The sequence below is a fragment of the Syzygium oleosum genome, unplaced genomic scaffold (assembly GCF_021117445.2).
Source record: "Syzygium oleosum isolate NSW1041296 unplaced genomic scaffold, Sole_v2.1 Sole_v2.04, whole genome shotgun sequence".
Taxonomy (NCBI): Eukaryota; Viridiplantae; Streptophyta; class Magnoliopsida; order Myrtales; family Myrtaceae; genus Syzygium; species Syzygium oleosum.
The window spans coordinates 11,481,930-11,495,678 of NW_026607488.1; the positions used below are offsets into that span (position 1 = coordinate 11,481,930).

The 13,749-nt window shown below is 41.1% G+C and overlaps 1 protein-coding gene across 3 annotated transcripts; it reads right to left on the reverse strand.

The window, feature by feature from the left end:
- Nucleotides 1-2,369: 2,369 nt before the first annotated feature.
- Nucleotides 2,370-12,961, reverse strand: LOC115665183 (probable LRR receptor-like serine/threonine-protein kinase At1g53440). Of its 3 annotated transcripts, none has more exons than XM_056310993.1 (24): nucleotides 12,759-12,961; nucleotides 8,892-9,066; nucleotides 8,717-8,788; nucleotides 8,316-8,384; nucleotides 8,148-8,216; nucleotides 7,997-8,068; nucleotides 7,666-7,737; nucleotides 7,512-7,583; nucleotides 7,339-7,410; nucleotides 7,145-7,216; nucleotides 6,984-7,055; nucleotides 6,665-6,730; nucleotides 6,451-6,516; nucleotides 6,197-6,256; nucleotides 6,058-6,096; nucleotides 5,921-5,967; nucleotides 5,451-5,821; nucleotides 5,109-5,265; nucleotides 4,833-4,970; nucleotides 4,414-4,532; nucleotides 4,026-4,236; nucleotides 3,693-3,930; nucleotides 3,398-3,548; nucleotides 2,370-2,978 (listed from the first exon to the last, which is right to left on the reverse strand). In XM_056310993.1, exons 1-24 carry the CDS (start codon nucleotides 12,865-12,867, stop codon nucleotides 2,565-2,567), a joined length of 3,003 nt encoding a protein of 1,000 aa, XP_056166968.1. In that variant the 5' UTR covers nucleotides 12,868-12,961; the 3' UTR covers nucleotides 2,370-2,564. The 3 variants fall into 3 exon arrangements, with proteins under 3 accessions (XP_056166968.1, XP_056166967.1, XP_056166969.1); XM_056310992.1 differs by having other exon boundaries at nucleotides 5,067-5,265; nucleotides 12,759-12,960; XM_056310994.1 differs by lacking the exon at nucleotides 12,759-12,961 and having other exon boundaries at nucleotides 5,067-5,265; nucleotides 8,888-9,043.
- Nucleotides 12,962-13,749: the final 788 nt, after the last annotated feature.

Sequence of the window (13,749 nt, forward strand, 5' to 3'; positions counted from 1 at the left end):
ACGGCGGCCTCGCCGGCCCTCGCCGAGGTCACGGCGGCCTCGCCGGCCCTCGCCGAGGTCACGGCGGCCTCGGCGAGGTAGTCATGGCCTCGGCAAGGGCCGGCCTCGCCGAATCTGGCGAGGCAAGCCCTCGCCGAGGCGTCACCTTCCTCCAAGCGAGGGTCGGCGAGGCCGCCGTGGCCTCGGCGAGGGCCGGCCTCGCCGGCCCTCGCTCGGAGGAAGGCAACGCCCGGCGAGGCCGGCGGAAATAAGAAGAAAGAAAAGAAAAAAAAGAAAAGAAAGGAAAAAAGAAAGAAAAGGAAAAAAAAAAGAAAAGAAATGCCACATCAGCCCCCGGCGAGCCACATCAGCCTCCAGCGAGCCACATCAGCTTGAGAAATTAATAAAAAAATGCCACGTCGGATTTCCGGCGAAGTGGCACTTAAGTGATCGTTTTTCAAAATTTTTGGCACTTAAATGATCCAAATGAAACTTTTGGCATCAAAGTGAGCTCCGTACACAACTTTTGGCACCAATGCTCTTCTTCCCTCAAAAGATGAAAATTGAAAAACTATCAATTGTTTTGGAAAGCTAAAAGATCAGATTGTTTGTGTCATCTTGGTCTACGGACCAGTAAGATAGGTTCCACAAGAATTTGCCAAGATCATCATGAACTTGGTGTTACCTTTTCACCCAGAAAGGTTCAGGATAAGCTGTTGCTTTACAATTATGATTCTGCTTTTCGGTCACACTAACCAACCTAAAATCATGTGTATTTGATGAACAGTACTATCTGATTTATACTAGACACACGTTCCCAGGGCTTTCTATTATATTATTTTTTCTACTTTTCTGTGACCTTGATGGGCTTCACCTATATACATTTATGAACTTTTGCATCCTAAACCGTACTACAACCCCATGGAATCATAGTAATGAGAAGAAAATGGCCCCATCGGTGTTTTGTTCATTTTCTGAGCTACATTAAAAATGTGAAAATTGATGAATTTTGAGTCTTCAATAAGTCAATGATAAAGATGAGTTGAAAATTACATGAAGTCATGCTAATGAGTGTTTTTTAAGAGGTCAACTTTTATTAGTGTAGCCTCCAAGAGGTTGGCTGCGTTGGTAAAGGTGTAGGACTTGGGGTCACAGGTCCCAAGTTCGAGTCCCCTCTGCCGCGTAGCCTTATCATACTCTTGACTTACATGGAGGCTAGTTTGTGGGGCCAGATTAGCTCTCCTCCGGTTGGTGCCTGGCCGGTCGGACTCTTATAGTGCGGCCGGTGCGGGAGTCCAGATTATCAAAAAAAAAAACTTTTATTAGTGTACTTTTTGTTGGGGGCACACCATAGACAATGCCTTAAATCTACAATTCCCGACCTGTGAGCTTAGCAACTAGACATTCCTAAAACTTAGTTAGAGATCTTAGGTGCTTCTGTCATATCAAATCAAGTCAAAACGATAAAGTAAATAAAGTGTTCTCGCGAGTGTCTTGGATTTTTTATGGACGAAAATGGGAGAATTTATGATGCACATACTATACCGAAAAATTCGAAGTACAAAATTTGTTGGATGTTTGTTTGTAAAACAAACAAAATAATGCTCTTTCCTTTGTCCCACATAGGAAAGTTTTGAGAAAGTGGGCCACTTTATAACTGTGAATATCTTCTTGCTCCTTAGAGTGAAGACAATGGGGTATGTGCTAGTCCACACAATACCCGCGTGCGGGTGCGCGAATAATTGCGCGATTTTGGCGCACTTAGCACTTAGCGGTTTAATTAGCACTAATCCCTTTATTTTTTATTTTATTTCGTAAGGTTATCTCATTAATCTTTATTAGTTGAAAGGTTGTTTTTTGTTTATTAAATAATTTTCGAAATTATGAAAATTCAGAATTTTATTTATATATATTTTTATTTTATTTTATTCCGAATTTTACATGTGTCTTTTCAAGACAACTTTTGGAGATTATACTTGTTCAGTTTTCAATCTTTCCCGAAGGGTTGCATTTGTTCAGTTTGCAACTTCTTCCGAAGAAATATCTTTGTTGGCTTTGCAACCTTTCGTGAAGAGTTGCCTATATTCTTTAAGACTGATTTCTATATATGTCAGTTTTTGGCAAGAAGGAAAAAACGATATCAATTTTCAAGTCTTCTTTCAAAAACTACAGCCATCATTTTCAATTGTTTCCTAGAGAGACCCTGGAGAAATACTAGAATTGCTATCTAGTATTCTCATTTTGAGACTTTGTTGTATCCTGGAGGATTTTGCCGGTGACCATTAGCAACATTGTGGGGCAAATAAATCCTTAAGGAAAGTAATATCACGCCTCAAAGTCCGACTTGATTGCTCTTTTGATTCAAAGCCATTTATTTATACAACAAAATTCATACAACTGAGAGTCATCCGGATGAAGCCAGACCTTGTGCCTAAAGGCCAGCCCATGCTCTATTCTCATGTGAGAACTTGGACGGACAATGACGTGCAATATTGTTATTCCCTATATTTCCACCATCTAGTTTCTTTACTCTATTGGATAGAGAAAATGATCAACGGATAATAATTACTGAACGAATCCGAGTCCTAAAAATCTGGGAGAAGCTCGCTCTCTGAAGAATGGCTGCGGGTCTCATCCTTACTCGTGAAATAAACTGAAGAATCAATCCACGGACCTTGTATGGACATGCTTCCGAGCACCTGCTCACTGTCCTGAGAGAATGTCGAGACATTTGTTTGGCTGTCATTAGCTAGCCTCTCGAAGGCTCTGAACCTAGGATCTGGATTTGTTGTGGTGCGATTGACTATCCGTGCTTGAATTGCGCTTTTTCCTTCGAGCATGCTCACCACAGATGACATTGGCGGCCTGAGAGTTGGTGAAGGATTGGTGCATAGTAGTGCCAGGTTTAGCATTCTCATTGCCTCTTCCTCGGAGTAATCTGAGCCGAGACGTGGATCCACGAATTCAAGAACGTTCCCTTGCTCTTGTAACGCATGGGCCTTTCATCATGTACAAATAGAAATGGAAGATTAGTGGGTTATCTTGCTTTTAGAAAACAGTTTTAGGAACAATTAAGATCGAATCTCATCATGTTCATGCATTCATTCATATTCTCCACCGCTGAGCATGCTCATGCATAGATATCAATATTCTAAGCTTCTAACCCATCTTTTCGTTTTCTTTTTCATTTTCTTTTTAGGGAGAAGTCCTTTAAAGAAATTACTCCTTCATATATTTATTTACTCTGATCGAATTTGTCCCTAATAGCTTGTTCCGTCATTTAATTATGAAGTCACATGCCATCATTCTACTTGCAAGCCCCAAAAGCAAACCGGCAGAAAGTAGAGAAAGAGACCTTCAAGTCCAATAAAAGCTTGGCTGCATAATTTCTATAGAACTTAAAGGCGCTATACGTTACCCAGTCAAGGAGATAAACAAATTCTTCCTTCGACCTGGAATTTGTGTTGCTCTTTCCGCTGACAATTTCCAAAGCGACGACTCCAAAGCTGTAGACATCGGCTTTATCTGTCAAGTGGCCCCTCATCGCATATTCAGGAGCCATATAACCTCTGAGGCAAGCCAAAATAGTAATGGTGAATATGGCAATAGAAGGAGGACATTCAGGGAAAACATTACAGATATTTAGCAATTAAAAGTTCATTAGATAAAGCAAATTAAAGGAAGAGAATTAACCAGAATAACAGAAGACTTACATTGTTCCAGCTATCCTCGTGCTGATATGCGTATTCTCTTCTTCATCGAGTTTGGCCAAACCAAAATCTGAGATCTTGGCATTTAGTTCCTTATCGAGCAGCACATTTGCCGCTTTTATGTCCCTATGAACAATTTTCAACCTAGATTCCTCGTGAAGGTAAGCCAATCCCCTGGCTATTCCAAAACATATTTTCTTTCTCGCGGCCCAGTCCAACTCAATCTGCTGCTCATCTCGTCCTGGGAGAGAGAGAGAGAGAGAGAGAGAGAGAGAGAGAGTTCAGTTAAATGCTCATTAATAGCATATTAGTCAGCTTAGGGAAAGCATCCTTTACCAAAAAGTGCGCGGGCAAGACTATTGTTCTCTAAATATTCGTAAACTAGCAATAACTGATTTCCTTCAATGCAGCAGCCGTAAAGCTTTACGAGATTTGGGTGCTGGAGAGCAGATATCATGCCTATCTCGTTGAGAAATTCACGATTGCCTTGCTTTGATCTAGAAGAAAGCTGCTTCACAGCAATTATAATTCCATCTGACAGTGTTCCCTGAGATTAATCATATGAATTTAAGACTCATAACTGATCACGTGTTATTTCATTACAAAAAAATGGTTAGCTTGACAAGATCTGGGTTGCTAAGTCTAAAACAAAGACACACTGAATTTATCAAACATTTCCTTCACATTGAATGGAGGATGAAGTTACGAACATATTGTGAATTACCTTATAAACTGGCCCAAACCCTCCTTCACCTATCTTATTCACAGAGTCAAAGTTGTCTGTAGCAGCTTTGATTTGCCTTAAAGTGAAATGGCTAGTTTGGAGATCTAGCCCACGTAATTCTGAGAAAAAAAAAGCGTGTACATCAGGAATGCAATAATAATAAGTGAAGGAAAAGCACAATTCTACAACAAACACTCAATTTGAAGAGGATTCACCTATGTGGTCATGCCTCATAGACATGCAATCCTAGTTAATAGAAAAAAGGCCAACTTTTGGTGTCACAGTTTATTCATAAGAATTCCACAAAAAGTACAAAGAAAGTAGATAAATATAGTCTTGAATTAAGCATCATACTCGTGTGCTGAATCAGAGAGTGAACGATTCCTGCGTGAGTAGACATATTAGCATGATAGTCTCACCTGGATCTCCAACTTCTCTGCCGCCTAATAATCCTGTTAGCCAAAGGACTAGTAATATCAATACAAGGAGAACCACTGAAGCTACCGCGATTCCAGTGATTGCTCCAGCTGATAGTCCAGCGCTTCCAGCATCAGCGTCTACGAGCAGGAAAAAAATGATAGATTTATACGTGAATGCTTCTATGACCACATGAGGAAAGAATAATAGAGATCTCTACATCAGCGTTGACTTACTCCGTGTCACTGCAATAGCAGAAATAAGTGGTCCATAGGTACCTCTATAAGGAATGGCTGTGGTTCCCTTCCCTGACCAATATAAATGAATCTCCAAAGTACTGCCACTAACATAAATATTATCGAAGACCTTGAGTATGTTCTTCCCAACACCTCCCGCTTCCTTTGCAATATTAAAATCCTTCAACACTTGATTGCCCTGCAGAATTAACAAGAATTTCGGTAAGAAAGGATCGTGCTCTTGCGGGATTGTTGTGTGTAGCCCTGTCACACACCAAGTCATAATAACAATTTCCCAAGTCAAATTCCTCAACAAAAGACGATAACTCAGCAAAATAAATGAAACTAAAATTATAATCAGGTGCCAAATTTCACTTCACTTACTTGTATCGATACATCGAATATACGTCTCCCGAGGCTGCTAAATGTTTCGTCGTCGGAATATTGAAATTCAGCAAAATGGAGCCGCACTTTGTAACTTCCCTTCATCAAGCAAAGGCCATAGTATCTGATCGACCAAGGAGAAAGGCGAGCCGTTTGGTAAAATCCTGAGCCGTTCACATTCAAAATATATGGGTAATTCGCTGTGTAATCAGCAGCATCATTTCCCATATAAACCCCTGTGGTGCTGTAAGCCCACTTTTTTGAAGAAGAAGAAGAGAAAAATGATGGCCCGTATGGACTGGTGTCCGCTTCATATTGATTCCCGTCATCTGTAATTTCGATTCCTCCACAATTGATAAACAAGGAATCGTCTGCATGTGTCGTCGGATGATATTGCATAAGACGTGATAGGAGACAAAAGTTGCTTGACAGTTCATGCTCAACAACAATTCAAACATAGTAGAGCTCACATTGTGCTTTCCCGCTGCAGGGTAGATCCTTCTCCAAGCACCAGAGCCTAATGGGATGAACCAGAAAAATTGTCGGTAATATAATGTTCATATGCAATTATCAACAATTGGTATTGCTCTTAGTCAAAGAGACTTACGAGTTGTTTCCGTTGGATGAATAGCTGGAAACCAAATTACTGGAAAGCGACACAATGGGTAAGATAATAACTCCAGAAATGTGGGGACGAGACAAAACTATAAAATTTCTGCCTTAAGAGAAAATGTGCATTGACTCACGCTTGTGATTGCTGACAACTGGTTGGAGGAGAGCCGAAGAAATTGTTGTAAGATAAGTCGCTGCAGTTCACACCTTGACCTAGTTAGTGCACATATTCACCTCCATAAATAATAATAGTACAACTTTGAAGAGTTACATATCGGACGTGAACCCATGAGTCTCATACTAAGAATTATGAGTCAAATCTTGCAATCTATGAAAATCATATTGAAAACCAACAACGAAAAACTGGATATTTTCATGGAAGACTGACAGAGATTGCTTGCTGCTTGTTACCCAAGTGGGTACTGCTCCAGTAAGGGAGTTGTTTGTCAGAAACCTACATTCACAAATAAAAGTCATGTAACACTTGTCCAAAGAATTGTTCGGAATCCAATTATACAAGATGTATATGATACTAATGAGGAAGGAAAGTCAACTACATATTTGCCGAGACAATAGGAGTAGTCAAGAAAATTTGTAATTACATGTAATTCAGAGCATCTCCCATCTTGTCAGGAACTTGACCGGTCAATCTATTGACACTCAGGTCTCTACCCAAAGAAGAAAAAAAGGAGACGAGTCAAATAGTTTTCTCAAGAAAACTTGCAGAAGTTCATGTAATTTGATCTTCACTTTGAGGCCTTTCTCATTCATGAAACAAATCTCTTCTAAAAAAATGCAATAATCTTCTGGGACAACTCCAAATATCTGTCGGTGCTTAATAATCGGTCCACTGGACTTTTCAAAGAAAAGAAGATATGTCCTGCGATCAAACGAAATATCCACCTAATTTTAGCGACTTACAATGTCTTCAAACCTGTCCATTCCCCAATGTAATCTGGAATTGAGCCAGTAAGCAAGCAATTTCTCAGAATCCTGAGATGTGTAAACAATAGTTAGTGGTAATTTAGCTATAAAAAAAGAGACAAAAGAAGCAAATCAAATATTCATGATATTGAACTCACAAAGTAGTCATCATGTTCATGCCCTGCAAATCAGGAAAATTCGAGCTTGGACCTTTCAAATCAGATATTCTCCTGGAAGCATATAAAACCAGTCCATCGCATAACATTAAGATCCATCCTACCTTTTTGTATTAAAACACAAGCTTACAAGATTATAAAAAACAGAGAACAATTGCACAGGATCGAATGCTCACAACTCTGTCAAGTTTTTCAACAAAGAAATGCTAGAAGGAATAGGTCCCTCCATAGATGTTCCTTGCATGTCCCTGAAAACTTAATGCCGTAATATAAGAACAACTTTCAAGTATCTCATAAAATATATAAATAAATATTTTTGGCCCTAATTGAAAAGGATTGGGATACGCACAATCTCATAATTTTGGTCCAATTCCCGATAAAATCAGGTATCTTTTCTGATAATGTGCTTCCATCTATACGACTGCAAGTGGTCTATCAGTAAAAATCCCTCAAAGGAAATTCAGTATGTTGAGAACTAAAAAAAGAAATATGATGCCGCTTACAAATCTTCTAAGTTCTTCAGATTGCCAAAGGATTCAGGTATTGTTCCCGTGAAATTGTTAGCAGATAGAAGGCTGCAAAAAAAAAAAGATCTAGGAATTTGAAATACCGAAGGATCAAGTCTCAATGCATAAGTGTACATAACATAGAACAAAGTGTATTTTCATCTCCCCAAACAAAGAGAAACTTCGTTCCAATTTAAGCAGGAAGAGTAGAGTCGGATCTTTTATTTCATGATCTCGCAATCAAGAGAGCTCACAAACATTAAGAAAGGACTTTGATATGTGTTATCCAGGAAAAAGTGTGCCAACTAATGTACTCCAATTTACTTACAGTCTCGTTAAGCGGCTCAAGTTTCCAATGTTAGACTCAAGAGCGCCTTCAAGCAGATTGTCCTCTAATACACTAGCAGAGACAAAAATTTATCACCATCAGGTCTAACACATTCTCAATACAAAGGCATATGACTTATAGCAGGTCTTACAGCTCCTCCAGTGTGCTGATGTTGCCAATTTCCTTGGGAATACCACTTATGCGATTTCCAAGTGCTGACCTGAAGCACCAAAGTGAAAACAAAATAATGCTTCTTTTTTCTAAGAACTCCAAATTAAATTGAGATAATGATATCTTATGTATGACAAGATCAACTTACAGAATGGTAAGTGGTATCTGAGTAAGAGTTGTGGGGATCGTTCCGTTGATGTAGTTACGAGAGAGGTCTCTGCTTGCAAATAATGCTCGCTTTAGAAATATTACAATTCTCAAGCAATAATTTGCTAAACTTCTGACAAATTAGTTGATTTAGATTCCCACGATTGCTACATTTCTCAGGCAGATACATGCTTGAGAAAAAGAAAGATCAATCGAGAATTATGGAAGACATTGTCAATAATAAGGTAAGGTGGAACCAGAATAATTTTCACCCAACTCATAGCATGCTTTTCTGTGATTTCCCCACGAAAATATAGAACCATGGCCCATCAGACATACGCAAGCTCTATGGACTAATATCTTTCCAGTTGGGAAGATCTCATTCGGTCAAGTCTAACTTACATTTCTGTTAGATACTTGAGGTTGCCGAATTCATCAGGAAAAATCCCTGTCAAATTAAGTTCCCTCAGCTGGCTGCGAAACGAAGAAGAATAGGTAAATTGCAATTGATGCACGTGAAAGAAAGATAGTGAGAGAACAAAAAAAAAAAAAAAAAAAACAGATGGTTCATACATACATCCTCGTGACATGGCAAACTGTGCCGTTAATGAAGGAACAGTTGCAAGTCACGCTGGTTATTATTCCTGAAGGTAAGGTCGGCACGTATAGACCTCTACCCTCAATGCATGTCGTTTCAGTTGCATTCCAATATCGGTTTTGCATTTTCGTGGCGATTGTGTTTAGTGTATCAACTGCAAGAACAAATCAGAAGTTGAAAATCAGTTACTAGTATCCATTGCTGGAAAAATATCTAAGAGACTAAGAAGGAACAAATGAAAAAGTACACTAGCAGGTGTTTGTGAGTCGATTTACGTTTTCAATTGTTTGAAGTCTCAAATGCCCATTTGAATTGAATTTGACCCTGGTAATACTAGACTCCAGGCAATCAAGCTCTTCTAAGTACTTAGTTTACGTGGCATGTTTTGTGGATAAGCATAGAATGATTTGGAGCCAGGGAAGGTAGCCCCCCTCGGTTAAGATGATTAAAATCGGCTCGACCTCGAGTAAGAAATGCTTATCCAATCTCGGGACTGTAGAGCAATAAGTGGAGTCCGGACAGTGCATCATATTTACTTAATTCAATTAAAAACTAAGTGATTATACAAGCTGCATGTATGGGAAGATGAGCTTGCAAGATAAGATATAGTTATCAATGATCAAGGTAGAGTAATTTCATTGTCATCACTATAAAATTTCAATGCCACCTTCCATTTTGGTATAGCATAAGAAAAGTCACAAACGGAGGGTTGACCAGCAAGACATTTAATCTACACATGATGTGGGAAAAGTAAACAATGTATATATATGTTAGGTGAGAGAGGACTAGTCAGCTATATTCTCAAGTTTGACCAAATCAGGGGGGTCAAAAAACCAATTGCTCCTTTCACATTGCAATCCAGAGAGCAAGTTCTCACCTAAGAAATGAATGCCATTTATTCAAGGGCTAATGACACGAAAAATTCTAAACCGGTAAGTCTGTGATAAATTTACTCCAAATTAATTTTTTGATCACCAAAAACCCCCAAACTGGTACACCTGTGACAAATTTACACAAAACTAATATTTTGACCACCAAAAACTCCAAACTGGTACATTTATGACAAATTTACCCTCCGTTAGTTTTCGTTAAATTGGATTAATACCACGAAAAATCACAAACTGATAAACATGTGACAAACAGAGAATTAAAACCTCAAACCGATAAACCTGTCAACTGTCACGTGTCATCCAACTCAGCAATTTGACAGTAAAATTTAGGATTAATACCACGAAAAACCCTAAACTGGTACATTTATAACAATTTTACCCCAAACTATTTTTTTTACCATAAAAAACCCCCAACTGGTACACTTGTGACAAATCTACCCCGAACTATTTTTTTGATCACCAAAAACCCCAAATTGGTATACATGTGACAATTTTACGACGAACTAATTTTTAATATTATTTTTTATTTTTCGAATTTTTTTATTTATTTTTTATTTTTTCTTTACTTTTTTTTTTTCCTTTCTCTTCAACCTCTGGCCGGTCGCCAGACCGGCGACCGGCCGAGGCGGAAGCGAGCGAGGTCGGCCTCGCCGGCCGCGGCAAGGCTCGACCTCGCCGGCGTTGGCGAGGTCGGCCTCGCCCGCAACGGCGAGGTCGAGCCTCGCCAGATCCGGCGAGGGCCCGGTCCCGCGGCCGGGCGAGGCACGACCTCGCCGGCGTTAGGCGAGGTCGGCCTCACCTTGCAACAGCGAGGTCGGCCTCACCCAACGCCGGCGAGGTCGAGCCTCGCCGGCCGGCGGGACCCGGCCCCGCAGATCCGGCGAGGCTCGACCTCGCCATTACAGGGTGAGGCCGACCTCGCCGGCATTGGGCGAGGTCGGCCTCGCCGGCGTTGGGCGAGGTCGGCCTCGCCGCAACGGCGGGGCCGAACCTCGCCGGATCCGGCGAGGCTTGACCTCGCCGTTGCAAGGCGAGGCCGACCTCGCCCAACGCCGGCGAGGCCGACCTCACCCCGCAACGGCGGGGCCGAGCCTCGCCCGGATCCGGCGAGGGCCCGGTCCCCGTCGGCCGCTGGCGAGGCTCAACCTCGCCGGCGTTGGGCGAGGTCGTGCCTCGCTGGCCGGCGCAGGCGGGCCCCGCCAGATCCGGCGAGGCTCGACCTCGCCAGTGGCCGGCGGGGCCGACCTCGCCGGCTTCCGCCTTTGGCCGGTCGCCGGTCCGGCGACCGGCCAGAGGTTGAAGAGAAAGGAAAAAAAAAAGTAAAGAAAAAATAAAAAAATTCGAAAAATAAAAAATAATATTAAAAAATTAGTTCGGGGTAAAATTGTCACATGTATACCAGTTTGGGGTTTTTGATGGTCAAAAAAATTGTTTAGGGTAGATTTGTCACAAGTATACCAGTTTGGGATTTTTTATGGTCAAAAAAATAGTTTGGGGTAAAATTATCACAAGTGTACCAATTTAGGGTTTTTCGTGATATTAACCCTAAAATTTAACAGAAACCAACGGATGATAAATTTATCACAAGTGTACCAATTTATAGTTTTTAATGGTCAAAAAATTAATTATTTTCATGATATTAATCCTTTATTCAACCATCTTATTGCTGGAGGGTATCAGCTAGCTGATGGCAGAGATAATCTTTATTTCGCGATGATCGTATTGCTTCTGACATAATTATGTAATGGTATCTTTTCTTACCCTTTTAAAAAGGAGCAGGAACTTTTCTATTCATATCAAGACCAGTGCAACCGAATTGCAAGAAGCGGAGTATGGTCGTCTTCATGTGAATTGGTGGCAATATTCAGGAAGGCCCATCAATCCCAATTATTGCGACCCATCACAAGACCACTGGTCCGACAGCATGAATTCAATGTAGAAAGATATCTAAAATACTGTGTACTATCAACATCACAGAATTTTAATTGGACAAGTGATAAGATCATATGGAGTCACGTATTCTCTCAAATGCAAACCTACCTCATATCTCAGTTTCGTTTTCAGAAGAAGGTATCAACTCAAACTGGTGAACTGAAAGTACTGCAAGACATTTACTCTTCATTCTTTAACATTCTGATTGGACGCACCCCATGCCGAGAAAATATTCGGTGCATTCAATATAACACGTAGGGATTTGCATTAAATCATATGGAGATTGACATGTGGCGACGCGGGCCCACCTGTCAAGAAAATTTTGTCTCTCCCTCCTGTCCTCCGAGAGAGAGAGAGAGAGAGATGGGCTTGTGTGGGCCCAGACAGATGAGGTTTGACTGAATAAAAAACCCAGAACTTTTTTTCCGCTGATTTTTCTTGAGTCCTAAATTCATTTTCCTAACAAGATTAGGATTGGAAAGGAGGTTTGGGAAAAAAAATTGCCGTCGCCAACAACCTATTCCCCGAAAAGGAAATCTTCACCATTAATCTGCCGGTTCGCCCGGTTAAAGTAAGATTATCTGTGTAATAATTGAGCAAAGTGAGAGTACTTGGAAAGCATTTGATTATCTAATTATGGAGGTAGGATTTTTAGGTTGAGAGATGGGAGATGAAAATTATGCTTAAATTTTCTCAAAAAAATATAGCTTTCAGAGCGGCGGCCGCCGTCGGCCGCCTCGGTCCCTGCTCCGTCTGTTAGGGAGAGTTTTCAGAAAAGGAAATGCAAGTGCAGAAGAAATATCTCCCGCGGTTGGACCAGAAACAAAATCGCGAAGAAAAAAGGGCGGAGAAATGTGATAGAAGCTCCAAACTTTATAGCTCAATTTGCAGACCTCAACAGAGGAGAGCCAGAGAGAGATTCAGGACCAGAGTTCGCGAAGCAATTCTCCCCAAAAACAGAGGGCCAAAAAGAAGAACCACTTAACTACCATTAAAGCAAAAGGGTTTAGTCATGCTGGCGTACCTTCATCCTGTGGCAAGAGTTGAGCATCACACTCGAAGACCGCAGAGCAGATCACGACAAGAACAACGTAGACAACCGCTCTGGAAACTGAACCCAGAGGCACCCCCATCGTTAACTTCCGCTGCTTCCCCCAGTGCGCGCCCCACACCGACCCAAACTCCGACCTCAATCCCCTCGAAGAAAAACCATTTGCGAGTGCAAACCGACACGGAAAGTGTGAAAGCAAAAGGCAAATTGCCAAACCATGGGGCTGGGGTCCCCTTTTTCTATCAAATGCAACCAAAAGAAAGAAGAAAAAGGTGGTTGACTGTGGTTCTCAATGTCGCCAGTAGCAAAGAATAGTCTCCGGACAACTCCCACCAACTTTAAACGAGCTGTCGTCGATGCATACATGCATGGTTTCTAGACGTAGAAAATCATTATCAGTCAAATACCATCCACTCGTTGCATGGTAGATTGATCAGTCCGAGAGACTCTTTGGCCAAGTGGTTTCCTTTTCTACATTGGAGTCTATGACTTGAAATAGGAAGTCCATCAGAAAGGCCAACGTGGACATTGAGATAGACATTGACTCGGTCAACAATGAATCAGAGAAAGAAGAAATAAAATAGATGGAATTATTCTCTGCTTTATTGAATTTGGCTGAGGAGTTTAGAAATTGAGGAAAGTCCAACTTGGACTTTGGGTTGACAGTGTTTCACGGATTTGTATTTCTAATTGTATTCGGCCAATGGACGTCCCTTCGAAAATATTTACTTGAACTCGGCCAGTAGATTATGGAGCAGTTAGTGAAGCACCGTTTAAACGAGTGCTTGGCAATCGTGGGTCTTTCTTCGGCAAATTACATACAAGAATTCGAGTGTTCAAGTCGTGAAAATCTTGTGTTAAGATTTGTATATAATTCCTTCGTGAGATTGAGAGATTATTTCGTAAGGAATTGTGGGGTTAAACACTGAAAGTGTTTGAGTGACTCGAGTGTGGTTGTAATCTC